General features: G+C 45.0%; 1 protein-coding gene across 4 annotated transcripts in view; it reads left to right on the top strand.

Annotated features, from left to right (window-relative positions):
* Positions 1 to 21,433, top strand: part of PHAF1 (phagophore assembly factor 1) — a 29,532-nt gene that overhangs the window by 4,448 nt on the left and 3,651 nt on the right. For 2 of the 4 annotated variants that reach the window (XM_078063091.1, XM_078063092.1), the window contains exons 3-12: positions 1,975 to 2,057; positions 7,018 to 7,101; positions 10,888 to 10,931; positions 14,260 to 14,339; positions 14,615 to 14,709; positions 15,289 to 15,386; positions 15,473 to 15,585; positions 19,034 to 19,167; positions 19,639 to 19,722; positions 21,037 to 21,119. In XM_078063091.1, coding sequence (XP_077919217.1) covers positions 1,975 to 2,057; positions 7,018 to 7,101; positions 10,888 to 10,931; positions 14,260 to 14,339; positions 14,615 to 14,709; positions 15,289 to 15,386; positions 15,473 to 15,585; positions 19,034 to 19,167; positions 19,639 to 19,722; positions 21,037 to 21,119 — 898 coding nt within the window. Of the gene's footprint in view, positions 1 to 1,974; positions 2,058 to 7,017; positions 7,102 to 10,887; positions 10,932 to 14,259; positions 14,340 to 14,614; positions 14,710 to 15,288; positions 15,387 to 15,472; positions 15,586 to 19,033; positions 19,168 to 19,638; positions 19,723 to 21,036; positions 21,120 to 21,433 lie in introns of those variants that run through there. The other 2 variants (XM_078063093.1, XM_078063094.1) reach the window with 2 other exon arrangements.

The raw sequence follows: 21,433 nt of genomic DNA, 5'->3' as shown, positions 1-21,433 counted from the left end.
TGGCTTGTTGTTTTGAGATTTATTGCCCTGTAATGGGAAACTCTTGGAGGGTTATAAGCAGATAAATGATGAGATCTATAAGACATAAGATGTGTGCAGTTTAGAAGGCTGACATACAGTCCATACCCTTTTTGGGGCTAGGTAGCTCTGTTAGAACTGGGACAGTGCTCTAGTTTCTTTGCCATATATATGGTTGGTTCCCTTTAGAGGACTTTTGTAGCCTGCCTTTATCAGCAGCTGTGTGACAACTGGTCGTTGTAGCTGCTTTGTCTCCTCCAGGTGGGTTCCTCCCCAGGTGACTCAGGACCTGAGGACCCGAAGATTCCAAGGCCAGGGATTTGATGTGGTTAAGTGGAAAAGAATCCTCCCTTGAGAAACTGATTTATGCCATGTAGGTCAGAGAAGCCATGTGGCCTTCTGTTTCTCAGCACCTAACACATGGATGTTTGCCCATTCTTTTTGGGAGAGACAGCATAGATGCTCCTCCATTTCAGGAATGGCAAAGCTGAGTGATGCGTCCAATTTGTTCATATTCTCAACAAACATTTATTAAGCCTTACTATGTACCAGGCCCTATGTTATAGAAGGCGGGAAACTGCCTTGTGTTAAGGTCTGGTTTCCTCCAACTTTCTTCAAACTGTAGAATGGACCATCAAATGAAGGCAAGGTTAGATCATTGTTTAAATGTAGATAGACCATGTGTTTTTATAACCTTCTGTTATTTGTGTGTAAACTCTTTTCTGCACATCTCTCCTAGAATCAGAGGTAAAGTGATCTTGAATGTGAGCCACTGTGCTTACTTGAGGTCATATGGTGGTCCCTCCTTCTCCCTTTCTCTTACTACCTACTCCATTATCCGTCAGCTTGGCTGAATAAATATTCAACAGCCACTATGTGGTCAACCCTGTACTGGGTGCTGGGGATCCAGAGAGTGGTGAATAATACAACAATGCCCTTGGAGTCATAAAGCTGTGAGTCTTTGATTTGGGATTTTGTCTGGGACTTTGTTTTGGATTGTCTCTCTGTGAGTTTCTTCTTGTTTGAAATATAATGGACTCTGAAAACATACTTTTTGGTAGTCCCTGGGATCTTAGAGATATTGTTGGGATTTGGATTTCTTAAATTGGGGACATATATAAATTTGTTTATAATGGGCCATGAGTTCAAAGATCAAGTATTAAGACTTAGAGGATTTGTGGTTTGATAAGTAAGGATCCAGTGAAATTCTTAGTAAAGTAAGTTGGTTCTGGTAGATGTGTGATTTTTTTTTTTTTTAGATTTTATTTTTATTTATTTGAGAGAGAGAGAATGAAAGAGAGAGCATGAGAGGGGGGAGGGCCAGAGAGAGAAGCAGACTCCCTACTGAGCAGGGAGCCTGATGTGGAACTCGATCCTGGGACTCCAGGATCATGAACTGAGCCGAAAGCAGTCGCTTAACCAGCTGAGCCACCCAGGTGCCCAGATGTGTGATTTTTGACTTTTTAAATGAGCCCTTACAAGTCATGTGCTTCTGCAGACTCTCATTTGAGAGATGAGGAGACATGCCAGAAAGAGAGAGGAAGGAACCTGCCCTAGGTAATACGTAATTCATGGCAGAGTGAGAACCAGAACCTTGGTCTCCAGATCCAGTCATGCAGTCAGTGCTTTTCTCACTGTTCTTTGGTTCATGCTGACTTTGCCTTCTCTGAGCCCTTTTCCTGCTTGGGATCAGGACAGTAGTTCTCATTTCCAGGAATCTCTTTTATATATTCACTCCCTCCCCTTATACAATCCAGTTGTTCCCTTAGTGCTTGCTGCTAACTTTATTCTAGCTCTTGCTGCTACTGAATTTTTATTTACTCATATGTTTATAGACCTTAGTGGCCCCCGCCTCCCACCCCAGGCTTTACTGCACGGTCTAATGCCTAGTATGAAGATAGATGTCAGGAAATGGATAGCCCAAGTAACCACACAGGTGTCCTTGCTTTATTTCAGGAATGCCTCTGGCTCAGGCAGTAGCCATTCTTCAGAAGCACTGTCGCATCATCAAAAATGTCCAGGTTCTCTACAGTGAACAGGTGAGTGGTAGCTGCTTTGTTTACTGAAATAGCATTCCTCATCGTTGAGTCACATCCAGAGGTTGATGCTCTGGGAGAGACAGACTGGCAGGGATTGCTCGGTCATTGTGTTTGAATGGGAGAATCTCAAGCACTGGTCAGTCACCAAGTACATTTTCTTTGATTCTGAAACTTTTCGTCTTGATAATCTAGTGCTGCCAGGTTTGGAAGAGCACTAATAACTGAACTTGTTTTTTGATGTGTTTGGCTTATCTACTGGTCCTTAGACAGGGATATTTCAGTGGGAGGTCACCTCAGGGACTATCTTGTCTTCTAGGGTGCTTGCCTTTCACTTTTTTATTTAAAATAGTCTTTTCTGCTTTGTTGATTGGTTTGTGTTCAGAGTTGTTGCAGTGCAAATTTCTAGCCAGCAGAGCACTCCAGACTTGAAAAGAAGCTATAGGTATAGCTCACTACTTTAGTGAGAATGATCTGATACATGAGATCATACGTCAAAATATTGGCTCCAAATTAATGGACATAGTTCATATTTTGCTTTTTTTTTTTTTTGGTCTGATTTGTGGTGGTCTCTATTAAATGTTGGTCGGTTGTGCCAGGAATTAACCCCTATCATATAATGTTGCATGTATCTACAAAGACCTTTTCCATTTCCAGAAAGAATATATATGTTACACCAGAGTACTTTCTGAACATCAGGATTTTTTATGTTTGGTTTTATATGTAAAGTTAGAGACTACTTTTTATGGGCTTTTAGAAATAGGATTCTTTATCTCTCTAAAAATGCAACCTACCTTCTACTGAACTCTCTGAAACCTGTGACTCTTCTGCGACACAGACCATGTGTTGCTGTGTGGAGTAGCCTTTATGGTGCCCTATGGGTCACAGACCTCAGGGAATAAATAGATTCTGTATTGTTTTGTTTTGGTTTTGGCTGTTTGGTTTTTTTTTATATTTTATTTATTCAACAGAGCACAAGCAGGGGGAGTGGCAGAGGGAGAAGCAGGCTTCCCGCTGAGGAGGGAGCCTGATGCGGGACTCGATCCCAGGACCCTGGGATCATGACCTGAGCTGAAGGCAGACGCTTAACCCACTGAGCCACCCAGGCACCCCAGGGAGTAAATAGTTTTGAGCCTATACATGCTACTGCATGTCCTCACTCGCTTTTCTGAGACTTTCTACGTACTGTTTTGATGATTTTAGTTCCCTTTGTTCCAATTAGTTTCAGATCCTAAAGCAAATGACAGTTTATTTTTGACATGAAGAATGTTGTGGATTAGGGGCGCCTGGGTGGCTCAGTCGTTAAGCGTCTGCCTTCGGCTCAGGTCATGATCCCAGGGTCCTGGGATCGAGCCCCGCATCGGGCTCCCTGCTCGGCGGGGGGCCTGCTTCTCCCTCTCCCCCTCCCCCTGCTTGTGTTCCCTCTCTTGCTGTGTCTCTCTCTGTCAAATAAATAAATAAAATCTTTAAAAAAAAAAAAAAAAAAGAATGTTGTGGATTAGAGGTGAGTGAGATTGGGCGCCTGGGTGGCTCAGTTGGTTAAGCGACTGCCTTCGGCTCAGGTCATGATCCTGGAGTCCCTGGATCGAGTCCCGCATCAGGCTCCCTGCTCGGCAGGGAGTCTGCTTTGCTCTCTGACCCTACCCCCTCTCATGTGCTCTCTCTCATTCACTCTCTCTCAAATAAAAAAAAAAAAAAAAAGGTGAGTGAGATTTCTGTGAGGCTTTCCAGTTTGGCCTAGTGTCAGGGTTGAGCCTCTCATGTATGTCCAGACATTACACTCTGCAGTACAATACTCCCCTTCCAGCCCAGTGAGAGAGACCCTATGTGAAGGGTCTTCCTGAGACAGGGAATGCATAATCTCCAAGCAAGCGCTTAGATATTCTTGTGGTGCCTACCACGCAAAAAGGGACTTCTAAGAGTGGGCCAGGGGATTCCTTGAGCCACAGTGTCGAAGTGTTTTCTCATTTATAAAGTGACGGATGGTGACTTTTCCTCTTTGTCGTACTCGAATGATCCCTAACCTACTCTGACTTTCAGTGTTAGACCATAAGGGAATTACTCATGACGATTAGCAACCATCCAAACAGGGATAATGGGCTTGCTTCTTGAGCTTATAGCTCCTGCATATTCAGTTAAATCAGATTTGGGCACCCCAAAATTAGATACATTTGAAAATAGGCTTAACCGGTTTTTAAGAATGAAGTTTATTTCTTATTTCACTACCTTTGTTGTCTGTTGTTCCAATCTTTAGGTACACATAGTAGTTTTAGCATTAAGCTCATTTCCCCTGATATCTTCTAAGCAACTGGAATCAGTTGGAAAACGGTTTTTGAGTCCAAACCTTGGTTCGGATCCTTGCTCTTCCTATTTCTTAGCCGTGCAACTTTTGGTCAGTTGTGCAAGGAATTAACCCCTATCATATAATGCTGCATGTATCTACATGCAACCAGTCTGGTTCTCCTTCTGTAATGTGGATATAGTTTCCTTGTAATAGAATAATTTTTTTTTAATTTTATTTATTTATTTTAAGTAATCTCTACACCCAGTGTGGGGCTCAAACCCACAACCCCAAAATCAACAGTCACATGCTCCTCTGACTGAGCCAGCCAGGTGCCCTAGAATAAAATAACCTTTTGATGAGGATCAAGAGAAGGTGGTCTCTCAGAATTCTGATGTAATGCTTCTTAAATTGGGTCCTGTCCTCCTCTGCCCTCCTTCCCTTCATTTCCCATCTGTCTCCTTGCTCCCATCAAGTGTGAAGAATAGTTTGGCCCCATTAAATGTTTCAGAAATATCTTCTTGTCTCTAGCATATCACACGTTGGAAGTTAAATGTGTATATCAAGTAGGTCCCATCTTTCTTAGAGGGAAAAGTGTTAACAACTAAGAGCAAACAGCTTTACTAACTGTTTCATATGGAGGACTGTATAGTTCTGGGTCACTGAAAGGGCCTGCTTAAACATCACATAGTACAGGTATACTTTGGTTCTGGAGATATAAAATACTAATAAAATAATGGTTGTGAGGATTTGCTTGCTTTTGAAAATTATCTCGTTATGTCCTGAATTGTAACCATATCAGGAGAAAAATGATCAGATCTTGGGAGAGTGTAAGAAAATTCAGATCCTCCCATCATTCCTCCTCCAAGCAAAGATCTTGAAGGATGCTAAAATGTTGCTTCATCCTGCTTACTGCCATGTAATAGCCCTCTCAGAAATGTGTTCTGGATTGAGAATCAGTGACCTAACGTCAGGGTTCATTGTTGTATTATCTTGCTTGAGGCCTAATGGTTTTAGACATTCATACAGGCCTACTAGAAAATTACAGCATTCTTTCTTCTAGTGTTTGCCAGGCATGATGGTGCCACCTGGGCCTGCTACCTTGTGAAAATTATTGGCATAGAAGGGAACAGACAGTCTGAGCTAATCCCAGAAGGCTCTTTGGAGAGAATTTTTCTTTTCTTTCTTTTCTTTTCTTTTCTTTTCTTTCTTTCTTTCTTTCCTTTTCTTTCTTTCTTTCTTTCTTTCTCTCTTTCTCTCTCTTTCTTTCTTTTTTTCTGATTTTATTTATTTGACAGAAAGAGCAAGAGAGCACAAGCAGGGGGAGTGGCAGAGGGAGAAGGAGAAGCAGTCTGTCCACTGAACAGGGAGCCTGATGCGGGGCTCTGTCCCAGGACCCTAGGATCATAACCTGAGCCGAAGGCAGATGCTTAACCGAGTGAGCCACCCAGGCGCCCCTGGAGAGAATTTTTCCAGTGAGGCCCACACCAGTGGCGCCTGGCCTTCCAGCCTACACCTCTATCTCTGACAGCCACACTTCTGTCATTCACTGTGCCTACCTTGGGTGGCTCTATAAAGAAACTTCTAAACTCTTTTGAGAGCTATGTGCCAGTTTAAAGGAGGGACAGGGTTTTGGATGTTGGGTTTTTTGTTGTTTTTTTTTTTCTGTTGGGCAGCTTGGTTCAGGGCTATGGAATGGCTTCAGATGTCAAGTCCTTGAATTGATTGCATTAGAGCAGAAGCAGGCTAGTGATACAGACATGATGAAAGAGTGCTGTATGCTAAGTGCTGTGCTTGGTGCCCTTTCTCCTGCTATCTAGATCTATCTCTGTTCCCACAACAACCCTGGAGGGAAGGGATGATGGTATTCCCATGAAGAAACTAGAGCTCAGAGGAGTTTTGAGAGTCACTTAAGGTCACCAGCTCACCAGTACTGAAGGCTTGGCTCTGTCCACTGCTTTGTGCTGCTACTCCCCTCCCCCCAGACTCAGAAGAGGCAAATGTAGAAATATGACTCCTTAGATCTTAGATTTAGGCTTTTCAGAAAGAAGCACATGTGATATGGGATGGTGGGGAGAGGGAAGGAAGGAGTAAGAGTGTCATCTCATATATAAACAGCATAAGGTATTTCTTTGTCCTGGAACATGGCTTAAAGCAGTCAAAGTATAGAATAGATTTCCTGTGGATGGCACAAACAGCCTGGAAGTGAATGGACATAGGTTCAGCTGACATGCATTGAACATTACCTGACAAATTTGGGTCCTAGAGAGGCCCTTTTACCTGGTCTCTGTTCCTCACTGATTGCTCTGTAGGTTTGATAGGTAAACCCATGCTATAGATGTGGACTCTGGTTGCTCTGTACGTTTGATAGGTAAACCCATGCTATAGATGTGGACTCTGGACCTTCCGAAGAAAATGGCCTATATATTCACATAATCTTGGCCCTTTCCCTCAGGTAATATTACTCAAAGCCTAGAAGAAAGAGGCTCTTTTCATCCAGTATTAGGAAGCAGCAGCTTCAGACTGGAAGCAGAGGACACTGCATTCACACAACAGTTTGTTAGTTGGGCGAGGGAGGGCTATCTGCACTTCCATAATCTCTGTGCATTGCATTTAGATTTGTAAGGTTTTTTAGTTGCTGTTGAGTAAGTTGTTCAGAGTGCTTTACTTTTTGTTTTGCAGTCTCCTCTAAGCCATGACCTCATCCTTAACCTGACTCAGGACGGGATCAAACTGCTGTTTGATGCTTTCAATCAGAGACTTAAGGTGACTATGAATGACAACTAAAGTTGCATGTCAAGCTGATTAATATGTGCTATTGTGAGATGTTTCTGAAACTAATAAGTCAGAGTAGACTCCTGTGATTCAGAGTCCCCCACAGTCTAGGGGACTGAAGCTGTACCTGTTCCCCTAAATAGAGGAAAGCTGGGGGTGGGGTGGGGTGGGGTGGTTGGAAGGAGGCTGGAAAGGACTCCAACCCGAGGCTCCAGAGGTGAAAGGGAAAAAGTGTTGAAGATTTGGGGAATATGCTATGGGGAGGGGACTCTTAAGTTATTCAACTTAAGGAAAGCGAGAGAAGAGCTAAGTTATCTGGCACAGATTATTCCAAGTCTTAAAAGGGATACTAAAAATGGGGCCTAACTGCAGAATAGGACCAAAAGACTTGTTTTTGTATCTTGTTTTACTTCATTCTTAGGTCAAACAGTATGTCTTGGAAGATGAAAAATGGAACTGTTCTTCCTAAAATGCTGGGGCTTAGGGCTTAACACCACCAGCAATGAGTTGATTTTTTAACCCCCTTCAGGATATGTAAACAAACAAATTAGTGCTGTGTGGGGTTTGTCTTAATTGCTGTTCAAGTGCAGTTTACTAACACCTGTTTTCAGTCCAGGATGTTTTTAATACACTATTTATGAATGCCTGAGCTTCACAGATTAGTCATGTGACACCAGACTCATGCCTCAGAGTCACAAGGTTGAATGTGGTTCTGGGCAGTGGCGTACCAGAGCAGTTATCCTGGTTAGGTTGTGCCTTTCCAAAAACTTGGGTATTTCCTAGTTCTCATCATCCCATCACAAGTGAGCTGCTAAGGAGACAAGATGGAACATGGAAAAGGAATCTGTACATTGAATGAGAACTCCTCATTATGATTATTTTTCAAAAAGCAAATGTTCTTAGCCCCACAACTACCTTGCCTCTCCTTGTGGACTTAGTCATTCTATCTTCACTGACCAAAAGTTTCACAGTGGGAAAGGGAAGACAATGGTCATTAGTGTGGCTTCATTACAAATTGGGGGGAAAATAATCTGGAAACACCTTTACAAAGAGTTATTTGTCTCAGCTTGGTAAGTCCACTTTAGGAAACATAACCCCAAAAGCTTATGGGGAAAGTAATATTGCCAGGTATTTATAACAGGGCTTTTCATAGCACTGAAAGGCTGGAAATAACCTAAATGGATAAAAAAGGGGGATGGCTAGGCAGCCCATCGTAGAATCACAGCCTGGTGAGGACAGTGTCATGTATTTAGTGAGTACTTGGTACGGATTAGGCACATGGCTAAGTGCTTCCCATACATTTCCTAACCTAACAAGCTTGTGAGCAATACTGTTTACCAGTGAGACAATAGAGGGACAGAGGGTGAGTGGTCTGCTAAGCTTTTAACCCTGAATTACCAGTGTGTGGGGGCCCTTGGGAATAGAAATGACTTAGCTTCTGTTGATGGGTTTGGGAAATAAATGTGATAAAAGCTGAAGAAAATTGAGCACACTATGGAGAAATGTGAGGAATGGGAAGTACATTTGAATGGGAAAGGAAATAAATAGAACCGTTTCTTCTGCTTTCTGTGGGGTCCCTATGAAGAGAGGGGTCTGGGGCCCTGTCTGAGCCTCTGGAAACTGGGGAAGCAATTCTCAGGTGCCCTTGGTCAGCATCAGATTTGACCTACCCCATCTGCCTGCCCTTCCATCTGAGCACTTAAGAATCCACCTCTCCCTGATGCCTTGACTCCCTGTCTGTGAGAAAGCCCTGTGGAATGAGGCTTCACAAATCTCATCCTTTACAACTACCTGTCTTTTCATTTCCTGTCTTGGCTGCTGCCGTGGCTTCTCCTCTGGGGAATTCAAGGCCTTTTCCAGCCGAGAGGATGGTAAATCATGGACTTCAGACTTCCCCAGCTGGTTGTCCCTGTGGCTCAGCAAGCTCCACGGGCCAAAATCTGCTTGTTGATTCTCCTGGTGACATGAAGGACTCCAAGATGGGTCTCTTGCCACAATTGCTGTCATACATAGGCCCTGTGATTAACTGTGGGCCACTGTTCTCCCATTAGGCAGGCAGGGTTGAAACACCCAAAATGTTGGTCTGGATTATTGGCAGGTGGGTAATAATGACACAGAAGGAGTATCTTCGAGGCCTACCCCCCAGGGTGAGTGGTGGGTCATCATTGGCCAGTTGTAGGGGTGGCAATCAGGGAGGCAGAGTGCCTGCACCTGCTATATAAGCAAGGCTTCTGGCTAAAGGTTGAGGCTTTCTGCCAGCATGGGGCCCTGGCCTTGGTGAAATGGCATACCAGTTTGGCATGATACAGGCTTTCTGAAGGGGACACTAGGTATCTTATGAATCCCAGCTGTTCCTCTGTCCTTCCTTGTATGACCTCTCTTGGCACCTCTTTTCATGCTTTCTAGCTTCATATTGCCCGTAGCTAGCTTCATAACAGTCAGACTTGACAGAATTTTTAAGTACCTTTCCTGTGTGAAATAATAAGCCAGACCTTAAAGGGCTTAATTCTGTGGGACTGGTGAACAGCATACACAAGTAGCATAGGAGAGTTGATTGAAGTGCTGTGATGGCCCAGCAGAGGGAGTTAACTCTTAGCAGTAAGTAGGATCAGAATAGCTGCATTATAATTAAGAGGTGCCCTGCTTGTGGTTCAGTGTTAGGATCATTAAACAAAGTTAGGGATGAGGTCTGGCCAAGAGTAAACTGCCTATTATGTCTCATTTTCTGTGGCAGTGCCAGATGCTTCTACACACAGGGCCCCATGGCCCCTTGTAGGATGAGGCCCTCAGGGCAAGCAGACATTGAACCAGCTGTGCTTATTCCTCTACAGTGAAGGCCAGGACTCCCAACTGGAGGATAGTAGCTGGTGCTCTAGGCCCCAGCCAGCCATGCTTCTGGCTACCAAGCCCTTGACACCATTAGCATAGAAGACTTCATAGTGCTCATTACTTGGCACCACTAGTGACTGAGTGTTCAATACTTTTGTCTCTGCCCTGAGTTCTTGGCATTTAATCCAAGGCTGAACCCCTTGATAAGACACAAGGGTCCTGAGGTTCTCCAGGTGCCCTTCAATAGTTATATATAGATATAGATGTAGATATATGAATATTATCACACTTGTCCTAACCTAATGTAATATAACTTCTAGCAGGATATACCGCCCCCCCCCAATCTTTTTATTTTGTAAACTAAAGTATTTTAAAGCTGTTTTTTAAAGTGAATTGATTTGGGGTCTTTCTAATACAGCAAAGTGTGGAATAAAGGGAAGAGGGCTCAGTATCCAAAGGTACAGCTTTAACCTTTAAGCTACGTGATTTGTTTCTGTGGAGGGTTTCATGGTTCTGTATGTGCTGTCCTCTGTATGACCCAGTAGTAGATTAGATAGAGGAACCTTCACCTGCAGCATCCATGGACATCTGTTGAGTGATCCACTGGAAGAAGGAAAAGGAGAGGTTATGCTGTGTGTGTGGTATGGGTTTTTCCTCCAGATTTAAAAATGAGAACAAAATATAATGTGTGGTGCTTCAGGAGAATTCTGACTAGTGATAGATTTTTTTTTTCTTCACTATTTTGTAAATATCTTTTTTTTTAAAGATTTTATTTTTAAGTGATCTCTACACCCAACAAGGGGCTCATACTCACAACCCCAAGATCAAGAGTCACATGCTCTACCGACTGAGCCAACCAGGCGTCCCTCTATAAATGTCTTTTTAGTCAGTCTTTTTCAACTGCAGAGCATTACCAATGCTTAAACATTTGATTTTTTTTTTTTTTAGGTGATTGAAGTATATGACTTGACTAAAGTAAAGTTAAAATATTGGTAAGTTTACTCCCCCACTGGTATATGTCACAGGATTGGTACAAATGGAGTTTATCTATTACCCTCATTAAGTTAGTAAAGGAGTCCCATCCATAGCAGTTCTAGGATTACAGCCTGGTGCCATGATTTCTTCAGGCAGCCTCCAAACCTATTCAGCTTTCCGGGGAAGAGAAGGAAATCTTATTAAGGACATGCTGTGTGTAGAACACTTCTCATATATGTCAGCTCATTTAATCCTCACAACAAAGCAGGGCCTCAGCTTAGAGGTGATATGACTGTCTTGTGGGTCACAGCTGCCGTCCTTCCCTGCCGCCCCCCCCCCACCATAGGTCTGACTCCAAAGCCTATGAATGCTAAAGAGAACGCCAAAGGGACTGCTGTTTGGGGGCCAAAAATCTACTTTTTTTTAGATTTATTGGAGCGCCTGGGTGGCTCAGGTGGGGAGCCTGCTTCTCCCTCTCCTGCTGTCCCTGCTTGTGCTTGCTCTGTTTCTCTCTCTCTCTGTCAGATGGATAATTAAAATCTTAAAAAAAAAAAAAAAAAGATTTACTTATTTTAGAGAGAGAGCAAGTTCCTGCAGTGGGGAGGGACAGAAGAGAGAGAGAGACAGACCTAAGCAGACTCTGCACTGAGCGTGGAGCCCGACCCAGGGCTCGATCTCACGATCCTGAAATCCTGAGATCATGACCTGAGCTGAAACCAAGAATCACATGCTTGACCGACTGTGCCACCCAGGCACTCCATTTTTTTTTTTTTTTAAAGATTTTATTTATTTATTTGAGAGAGCAAGCACTGGGGGAGAGGGGCAGAGGGAGAGAGAGAAGCAGACTCCGTGCAGAGCATGGAACCCACCATGGGTTCAAGATCACAACCTGAACCAAAACCAAGAGTTGGACACTCAACCAACTGAGCCACCCAGGCGCCCCCAAAATCTACTTTTTAGAATGAAAATGGGAATAGTCTGTATCCTAAAACAAATATTTGAGCTCCCATTATGGAAAGGCACTGTGCTAGCATCCAGAATACTCCATATAGTAAGCTTCCTTAACAGGCTTCCCTTTCCCTTTGTGAGGGCATGAAAGGGCCCAATTCCTGGGGCTGGCTCAAGCAGCATTTACCGATAGAGAAGTGGATCAAGCAAATGTGTAATAGCACTGGTCCCTGCAGACTCTTTTTGTCTTTCAGTTTTGTTGGAGCCTTTGTACCTCAAGGTCTGGTTTCTCTTTTCCCTCTTTTTTATTTTTTTTTATTTTTTAAAAGATTTTATTTATTTTTGACAGAGAGAGTGTACAAGCAGGGGAAGCAGCAGGCAGAGGGAGAGGGAGAAGCAGGCTTCCCGCTGAGCAGGGAGCCCAATGTGGGGCTCGATCCCAGGACCCTGGGATCATGACCCAAGCCAAAGGCAGACGCTTAACCATCTGAGCCACCCAGGCGCCCCCATCTCTTTTCCCTGTTAAGAGTTAGTGGTAAGTAAAAGCATGGGGTCTGGGGTCAGCCTGCCCTGGGTTTAGCATTCTGTTACCTCTGTGACCTGGGGAGTCATTTAACCTCTCAGAGTTTGTATTCCCATCAGAGAAATGAAGCCAGTAATATGGCTGCTGGGTTAGGAAGAGGACATGAGACACTGCTGGCAAAGCATATAGCACCGTGCCTGGTTAAAAAACAGGTGTTCTGGGGCGCCTGGGTGGCTCAGTCAGTTAAGCATCTGCCTTCGGGTCAGGTCATGATCCCAGGTCCTGGGATGGAGCCCCACATCAGTCTCCTTGCTCCGCGAGGAGCCTGCTTCTCCCTCTGCCTGCCGCTCCCCCTTGCCTGTGCTCTCTCTCTCCATAAGCAAATAAAATAAAAAATCTAAAAACCTACTGCTTAAAAAAAAAAAAAAGAGGTATTCTTGGGCGCCTGGGTGGTGCAGTCGGTTGAGCATCCAACTCTTGGTTTCAGCTCAGGTCGTGGTCTCAGGGTTATGGGATTAAGCACTGAGCATGGAGACTGCTTGAGACTCTCTCTTCCTCTCCCTCTGCCCCCCCCAAATGAGTAAATAAATCTTTAAAAAAAAAAAGAGGTGTTCCATGAATTATGCTAATTTAAAAAAATATTCTTAACCTTAAGCATTCTTCTTCTTCTTTTTTTTTTTAAATATTTTATTTATTTCACAGAGAGAGACATCCAGAGAGGAAACACATGCAGGAGGAGTGGGAGAGGGAGAAGCAGGCTTCCCGCCGAGCAGGGAACCCGATGTGGGGCTCGATCCGAGGACCCTGGGATCATGTCCTGAGCTGAAGGCAGATGCTTAAGGACTAATCCACCCAGGCGCCCCTTATGCATTCTTCTTAAAGTCATACATGCCATATCTTCATGCTCATCATCTGAAATCACATGCTCCTCTTCATTCCCAAGCCCCTCCCCCTCAGGTGTTTCCCCTTTGCATGGGATCCATCTCTCCCCCCTCCCCCCATTCACCCAGTCTTTGAGTGCTGGCTGTTAAGAAAACAAGCTGCTTGGGGCGCCTGGGTGGCTCAGTTGGTTAAGCATCGGACTCTTGGTTTCGGCTCAGCTCATGATCTCAAGGTCCCGTGTAGGGCTCTGTACTCAGAGTGGAGTCTGCTTCAGATTCTTTATCCCTCTCCCTCTTCCCCTCCCTGCTCGCCCTGTCTCTCTCCAATAAATAATAAAATCTTAAAAAAGAAAGAAAGAAAACAAGCTGCCTTGCTTGGCTATACTGTTCCTTTAAGATGTCTATCCCCTTTTAAGAAAGTTCCTTTTGAAGCCAAACTATTAGTAGGCATCCTAGGAAAACACATTAACACTTTCTATTCCTGTGGCCATTCTTTATTCAAGTCCAAATGCCATGGGGCTGAGACTGAATTTATTTCCTTCTAAACTGCCCGATGACCACACATGTCTTGGGAGGCCCTAAGGATCAATTCTGTCTGTCAGCCTCAGGAGACTTGACTTGTTCTGACTTCATTAATTATTCCTCACATAAAAGTTCTTTAATTAAACTTGTGTTTCGGCATACTTGTAAACTCACCTGCCTATGTTTTAAGAATAACTCTTGGGGCTCCTGGGTGGCTCAGATGGCTAAGCGTCTGTCTTCGGCTCAGGTCATGATCACAGGATCCTGGGATCGAGCCCCACATCAGGCTCCTCGCTCAGCGAGGAGCCTGCTTCTCCCTCTGCCTCTCTCCCTGCTCATGCTTTCTCTCTCTCTCTCTCTCTCTATCTCTGTGTCTCAAATGAATAAATAAAATCTTTAAAAAAAAAAAAAAAAAGAATAACTCTTCCAGCCACCATCTTCAGTGATTTGAAAAGCATCTTTGTTTTTCAGTGGAGTGCATTTTAACTCTCAGGCCATAGCTCCCACCATTGAGCAGATTGACCAGTCTTTCGGTGCAACCCATCCTGGAGGTAAGCCCAAGTCCATCTGATTCCTTTCATCATCTGTCACAGCCCATAATGATAAACCTAGCAAGTGATCCCATCCCAGCCCCAGCACCCCTGAAGCCAGGTTCCTGTAGAATTTGAGGGTTGATAGTTGGGTGTGAAGGAAAGCTCCTCCCCCTTTGTTTTCAGCCTAGGAGGTCAGTTCAGGAATCAGACACAAGGAAGGTGTTGCCAAGCTGGTCTGTTCACATCTTCTGATGCCATTCAACCATGTCATTTTCTCTTTCCCATTCCCACAGTGTACAACTCCGCTGAGCAGCTCTTCCACCTCAACTTCAGAGGACTGTCTTTCTCTTTTCAGTTAGACTCATGGACTGAGGCTCCCAAGTATGAGGTTAGCCCTTCCCTTCCTATGGTATTTGTCACCCAGTATCCAGGTAATATGGACCCAACAGACAGTGCCACTGGGGACGCTGGATAGGTAGCCTTTCTTTGGTTTCCTCATCTCTCAGGTCTTCAGAGGCCAGGATGGGCACAGTGGGTGGGGTTGATAGCAAGAACAAAGCCCAAGCCGGCATTCCCAGGAATGGGCACTTCCCACTGCAGAGTGAGGTCAGGCTCCCTTTTCAGAGAGAAACTCAGTTGTGCCTTGGTTTAAAACTCCAAATCACTGTGGTTTTTAGCAAATTGTTTCATTCATCCTTAGGTAGCAACATCCTTAGGGTCGTGAAATGATAGATGTTTGTAAAGCTTCCATTTTATTAAAGAAAGCATTCCTGTAATTTCTTCTTGATGAAAGAAAGAAAAACTAAGTAAAATTAAAGATGAACCTCTATGATGGGGGGAGTTGATTGACATGGAGCCGGGTTTGACTGTGTGCTTTGACCTGGCCCAGGGGGCTGGGGAAATGCCAGAGCCTGGCTCCCATGGCCTGCAGTGTGCTCTTAGTAAAACTGTTGTCTTATGTTTGCAGCCCAATTTTGCCCACGGTCTAGCTTCTCTCCAGATACCCCACGGGGCGACTGTGAAACGAATGTACATCTATAGTGGAAACAGCCTACAGGATACAAAGTATGTGTAGGGAGCACAAACTTCACGGTCCCTGGGCTCCCTGGGAGGGAGGGCAAAGCCTCTGCTCATTCTGTGCCTGCCTCCAGGGCTCCCGTGATGCCCCTCAGCTGTTTCCTTGGCAATGTGTATGCTGAGAGTGTGGATGTTCTTCGAGATGGAACTGGACCCTCAGGTTTACGACTTCGGCTACTTGCTGCAGGTCAGTTAACTCGCTTTGGGGTGGTGAATTCTCCATTATATCCATGTTGAGACAATCTAAAATCCCACATGCTTAGAGATAGTTGGTATAAGACAACATGGATATTTATGGTTAAAGCTTTGATTTAAATTTGTGAAGGGACAAGACATAGTTTTATCATTGGCAAATCTTAATAAATGACAGTAGCACTGCTTCCCCTAGGATGTGCATAAGCCTTCTGTGTGCTTATGTAGTTTTGCAGTGCTTCCCAGGCTGTTTACTGGAGATGTGTCTTATGGGCTGCGATATTGGTCTGTTCTCCCCTTTTCCACCTTTTTTTTTTTTTAAAGATTTATTTACCCATTTTAGAGCACACAGCGGGGAGGGCAGAGGGAGTCTCAAGCAGACTCCACGCTGAGCACGGAGCGTGACATGGGGCTCATTCCCACGACCCTGAGATCATGACCTGTGCGGAAACCAAGAGTCGGACGCTCAACCGACTGAGCCACCCAGGTGCCCCATTCCCTTTTCCACCCTTTATGCCAAGTTCTCAGTAGGCCGGCAGCAGGGACTTGTTGAATTGTGGTTTGGCCAGACCCTGCTGTGAATTTTGCTGACTAGGAACAAAAAGCTGCTGCCTTCAGGGCGCCTGAGCTGCTCAGTCGTTAAGCGTCTGCCTTTGGCTCGGGTCATGATCCCAGAGTCCTGGGATCGAGCCCTGTATCGGGCTCCCTGCTCTGCGGGAAGCCTGCTTCTCCCTCTCCCACTCCGCCTGCTTGTGTTCCCTCTCTCGCTGTGTCTCTCTCTGTCAAATAAAAAAAAAAAAAAAAAAAGCTGCTGCCTTCAGTGGCTGGTCTCGCCAGGATCCACGCCTTATTTGTGATTTCCTTGTATGTGACCAGTTTCAGCTACTGTGGACCTTGGGCCATGCTTGGTAGTACAGGCCATGTCTTTGGCCTGGGAGCCAGCATAGGAGCTGTGCCTTTTTTTTTTTTTTTTTTTTTTAATATTTTATTTATTTATTTGACAGACAGAGACACAGAGAGAGAGGGAACACAAGCAGGGGGAGTAGGAGAGGGAGAAGCAGGCCTCCCACTGAGCAGGGAGCCCAATGCGGAGCTCGATCCCAGGACCCTGAGATCATGACCTGAGCCGAAGGCAGATGCTTAACGACTGAGCCACCCAGGCGCCCCAGGAGCTGTGCCTTTATGGAGCTCATAGTCTAGCCAGTGTTTGTTCATAAATTGGGGTCTTATATCAGTTTCTAGGGCACTGGTTCTTACCTATGAAGAGTCTGGTATATAAACCGTGAGCTCACTCCCCTGAACAATGAGATAGTTTACAACCTCCAGGTTAGGAATTTTTTTGAAATGTGGTTTTCTAGCCAAGGAAGAAAACTCTACTTAAAAGAATGTTGCACTTGAGCTATAGTGTTTGAGAGAATTGAGATTGAGAATTGAGATGTAGAAGGTCAAGTGATTTAGGGTCTCTCTTGTCAGGAGGATCACACCTTGAAACAGCAGGGTAGTCAAGGATGATGCGGTTGTCCCAGGTGACAGCAGGAGCAGTCTGTCAGGGGTGGGGGATCTCCTCCAATTGTGACTGCCGTCCTGTACAGCACACTCCCAGTGGTCACATGTCACAGGGTCAGTGGGGGAAACACTTGAAGTCAGGGACGCGCCACATTACTGTCCAATCCAGTACCCATTGAGAGTTTCCTTTGGCAAGCAGAAAGGTAGCTTGTGTCAACCAACCCATTTCTCACATGTTTCCTTATGGGGTGTAGCTACTGGGATGCTTTTAAGATAGGAAGTCAGTTCACCTGTCTTGGTCCCCACAATAACTTATAGGAAGATTCACTCCAGGAAATCAGAACCTAAAATAGTCTCCTAAAACTAAGGGTATTTTTCCCTTGGGAGGCTTCAGATAGGGTGAGACAAGAGAGAAGACTCACACGTGAAGCGTGCCTTCCCTGTGGCCCCATCTGGACATTCGCAAGTGTCTGGTACTTGGAGACTTTGGGCATACAGTCCAGCTTGACAGGACTTTTGGTGGGTTCTGTAGGTTACCCAAGCTTGCCTAAGCAGCAAGATTTATAGACAGAGGTTAACGTGGGCTGTGCTTTTCCTGCAACCTAGTTAAACACAACCTTTATTTGCCACTCGGTGTATATGTGCTGTGACTAAAGACTCTTGGGTTAGTTGAAGAACTCAGTACCAATTTATTTCAGATGTTGGATCCCTGAGGTCTTCCCTATATAACAAATGGATTGTTATTCATGAAAGAGCTTTGTCAACTATAAAGCTCTTCGTAGAGTAAGGTGATGGTGATTATCATGTACCAGGAAATGCAGTCTTCCTCAGGTTCTTGCATGTGTGTGTGTGTGTGTGTGTGTGTGTGTGTGTGTGTGCAGGGGAAGTAAAACACTTTGTCTTCCCATCCACAGAGTTGGTGTGTCTGTTGCTATTCCACATCTACTGCTATGTGTGTGTGTTTAACTGGAACTGTTTCCAAAATGTATTAGACAGAGTCAGGGTTTAAAGATTCTTCCCAAAGAAGAAACTTTTGGCAAATTGAATTTTCTTATCCTCCCACTTTTCTGGTTTGTCATTTTTGAGTGTTAGTGGGTCTATCAGTGTTTGTAGAATTAGGGAGTGAGTTAATGGATGTTTCACTCTTGGCTTTTCTATAGAGTGATCTTGAGGTCCAGTCTCTGGTTGGGGGTTACCATTGAGAAGCCCCTCTTAACATAAATTCTTGTATCTTGTCAGGACCTGGAAAGTGGCAAGAGATAATAGCACCTTATTATATACTTCCATAACATCTATGCTGCTGTGTATTGTACCACAGCTGGGTGGGGTCGGATTGGGATCTTCACACCATAAGCTCCAATATGGGCAGAGACTGCACTTGTTTTGCTCAGCATGTTTCTTCAATATCTAACAAAGTGTCTAGCCCATGGTAGTCAATAAGTAAATATTTGGTGAGTGAATGAATGAAGTTTTCAGAGCTCCACATCACTTTTGTGGGATTGAATGAGTCTCTGCGATTTTTTTTTTTCCTTTTCAGTTTTTTTGTTTGTTTGTTTTAAGTTTTTTTAGAGAGGGAGATAGGGGAGAGCGGCAGAGGAAGAGGGAAAAAGAGAATCTTAAGCAGGCTCCACGCCCAGCATGAGCCCAGCTCGGGGCTCAATCTCACCACCCTGAGATCATGACTTGAGCCAAAATCAAGAGTTGGACGCTTAACCGACTGAGCCACCCAGGCGCCCCTCTCTGGGATTATTTCAAGTAGATAGTGATTTCTTGTAGCATCGCAAGCCCTTGTGACCTGGTATTTCTGTTTTTATGCAGTCTTGCTCCTCAGCCAGAGCTAATAATGCAGCGTGCCTCTCTGGGGCCGCCTTGGCCCGACGCTGCAGGATCTCAGGCTCTGGGTGGGAACCTGACCACCTTTCACTTACTCTCTGCAGGTTGTGGACCTGGCCTATTAGCAGATGCCAAGATGCGGGTATTTGAACGTTCAGTGTATTTTGGTGATTCCTGCCAAGATGTTCTTAGCATGCTTGGCTCTCCGCACAAGGTCTTCTATAAGTCAGAAGACAAGGTAGGGGAAATGTGTTTATAAAGTCAAATAGGCAGTCTCCTTTTAAGTAAACTCTGCCCCCAAGGTGGGATTCGAACTCACAATCCTGAGATCAAGAGTCACATGCTCTACCGACTGAGCCAGCCAGGCGTCCTTCTTTTTTATCAATATTAACTTAATATCAAGTAAATATAAATTGTTTATTATTTTTCCATAGAACCTGTTCTGTTAAAACTGATGAAGAATTAAATTGAAAGCTCTTTCCTGATACTGTTGGTCAGATTATCCTGCCTTTTTTTGGGAGACCAGGGCCCAGTCTGTGGTCAGCCAAAGCTGGCTGCATTGTTCAGCACCAGTAGCAGGGACTGTGACACTCTTGCTTACCCAACAGCTTAATCTTATACCCAAAACACAGTTTGTAGACTTTTAGTCAATCTGAGAATTGTATTAAGGAGTTGGGATTTTAATTTGTTGTTATTTTCTTCCCAACAGATGAAAATTCATTCTCCTTCCCCTCATAAACAAGTTCCATCCAAGTGCAATGACTACTTTTTTAACTACTTCACTCTTGGAGTGGTAAGTTGTGATTCCTTAGAGAAATGTTTCATTTCTGTGGTGGTGGACCATGCACCTGGGCACACCTTTGTGTCCACATGGAGCTGTAACCATGCCTGGCAGCAGGGAAACTAGCCCCAGCTGGCTTTGCCCAGTGCTCTTGCATTGGTACCCTAAAGTGGGCCTTCCCTAGCACTGAGATTGCTCAGAAACACTGGGTCCCTGGTATGTCTTGGCTTCTTTATTGAGGGCAACATGCTGCTCAGGTGGAGGCCGTGGGAATCATTCCGGGTAACATAGTTTGGGATCTGCCCATTTGTAGAACATAGGAGCCTCTTCTGGAGTCACAAAACAGGGAGACTAAAAAAGGGTCAAAGACAGTGGGAATGAGGGCTCCTGGGTGGCTCAGTTGCTTCAGCGTCTGCCTTCGGCTCAGGTCATGATCCCAGGGTCCTATGATCGAGCCCCATGTCGGGCTCCCTGCTTGGCGGGAAGCCTGCTTCTCTCTCTCTCTGTCAAAAAAAAAAAAAAAAGACAGTGGAGCCAGGAGTAGTGGGGGAACAGCAGTGGGGTCATAAACTCTTGAGGGTAGGACAGTAGCAGGAGGGAATGGCACTTTGTAAGCAGAACCTCTCTAGTTCAAGGGCCACTGATGATAAGGGACAAGGAAGATGGAACAAATGGACCAACCCTAATAGGACTTAGGTAGCTAATGTAGGGTTGGAGTCAGAGGTAACTGAGGTCACAGGCCCAGAAGGCTGGCAGGATGTGAAACTTGGGGAGGGCATGGGGGATAGGAAGAAGTGTTCGGTGGGCAGCATCAAATCCAGGTCTGAGTCCTGGTGAGAGGCTGGACCTTCGGTTCTAGGGGTTGCTGACTCCCATAGAGAGGGCCTAATGGCCAGTCATGGCATTCAGAATAGTTACGTGCCTTGAGCCGCTGGAAATTCAGGTGGTCCCTGAATCTTCTTGGCAGCCTTTAAGCCAAAATCTGTGCTCAGTTAGAGTTTATAATCAGGTGCTTGTTAGGAAAGGTCTCCATGATGTGTTTGAGTTCCCAAGCAGTAGGAGTTGTAGCCCATGCGTCTGCTGGGCCTGCTGCTACAAAGTTTGGAATGAGGGGCCTGCAGATAATTGGGTGCCCCCTTCACTGAAAACGTCCAGTTAAGGCTGCTTGGCCTCAGCTATCCGCTTGACTGTTGTTTGGGAGAAAGCTATTGCCCAGACGCATCCGCCTTGTGGAGTGGCTATCTTTGAGTTGGACATGCCCTTAGAAAGGCCCTTGCCCAGCCTCAGTAACTTTCACTACTTGGACATCCTTGTTTTCTATCCCAGGATATCCTCTTTGATGCAAATACACACAAAGTGAAGAAGTTTGTCCTGCACACCAATTACCCTGGGCATTATAATTTTAACATGTGAGTATACCTGTACCTGCCCCTCCCAAGAACTGAGCTTTGGGTTGAAAATTCCCAGGAAAAGAGAGCCTGTGGCTTTGAATGTTCACTAATTTGTACCTGAATTCTTACAGTTTAGTGGGAAATGAACATTTCCTGAGTGTTCGCTCTGTTGCTGGTACAGTGTCAATACCTTACGTCTCTCCATTGGTACCCATTTTACAAATAGGGAAGTAGGTTTAGAGAGCCTGGTATCTTATCCAGGATGACAGGGTCTTCAGACCCCAGAGCAGGGCTTCGGGGGTGGGTTCATTCTGTGTTTTCCTGGGGTGCGG

This window comes from Halichoerus grypus, chromosome 15 (assembly GCF_964656455.1).
Source record: "Halichoerus grypus chromosome 15, mHalGry1.hap1.1, whole genome shotgun sequence".
Lineage (NCBI taxonomy): Eukaryota > Metazoa > Chordata > Mammalia > Carnivora > Phocidae > Halichoerus > Halichoerus grypus.
This window is presented reverse-complemented; position numbering and strand designations above follow the sequence as displayed.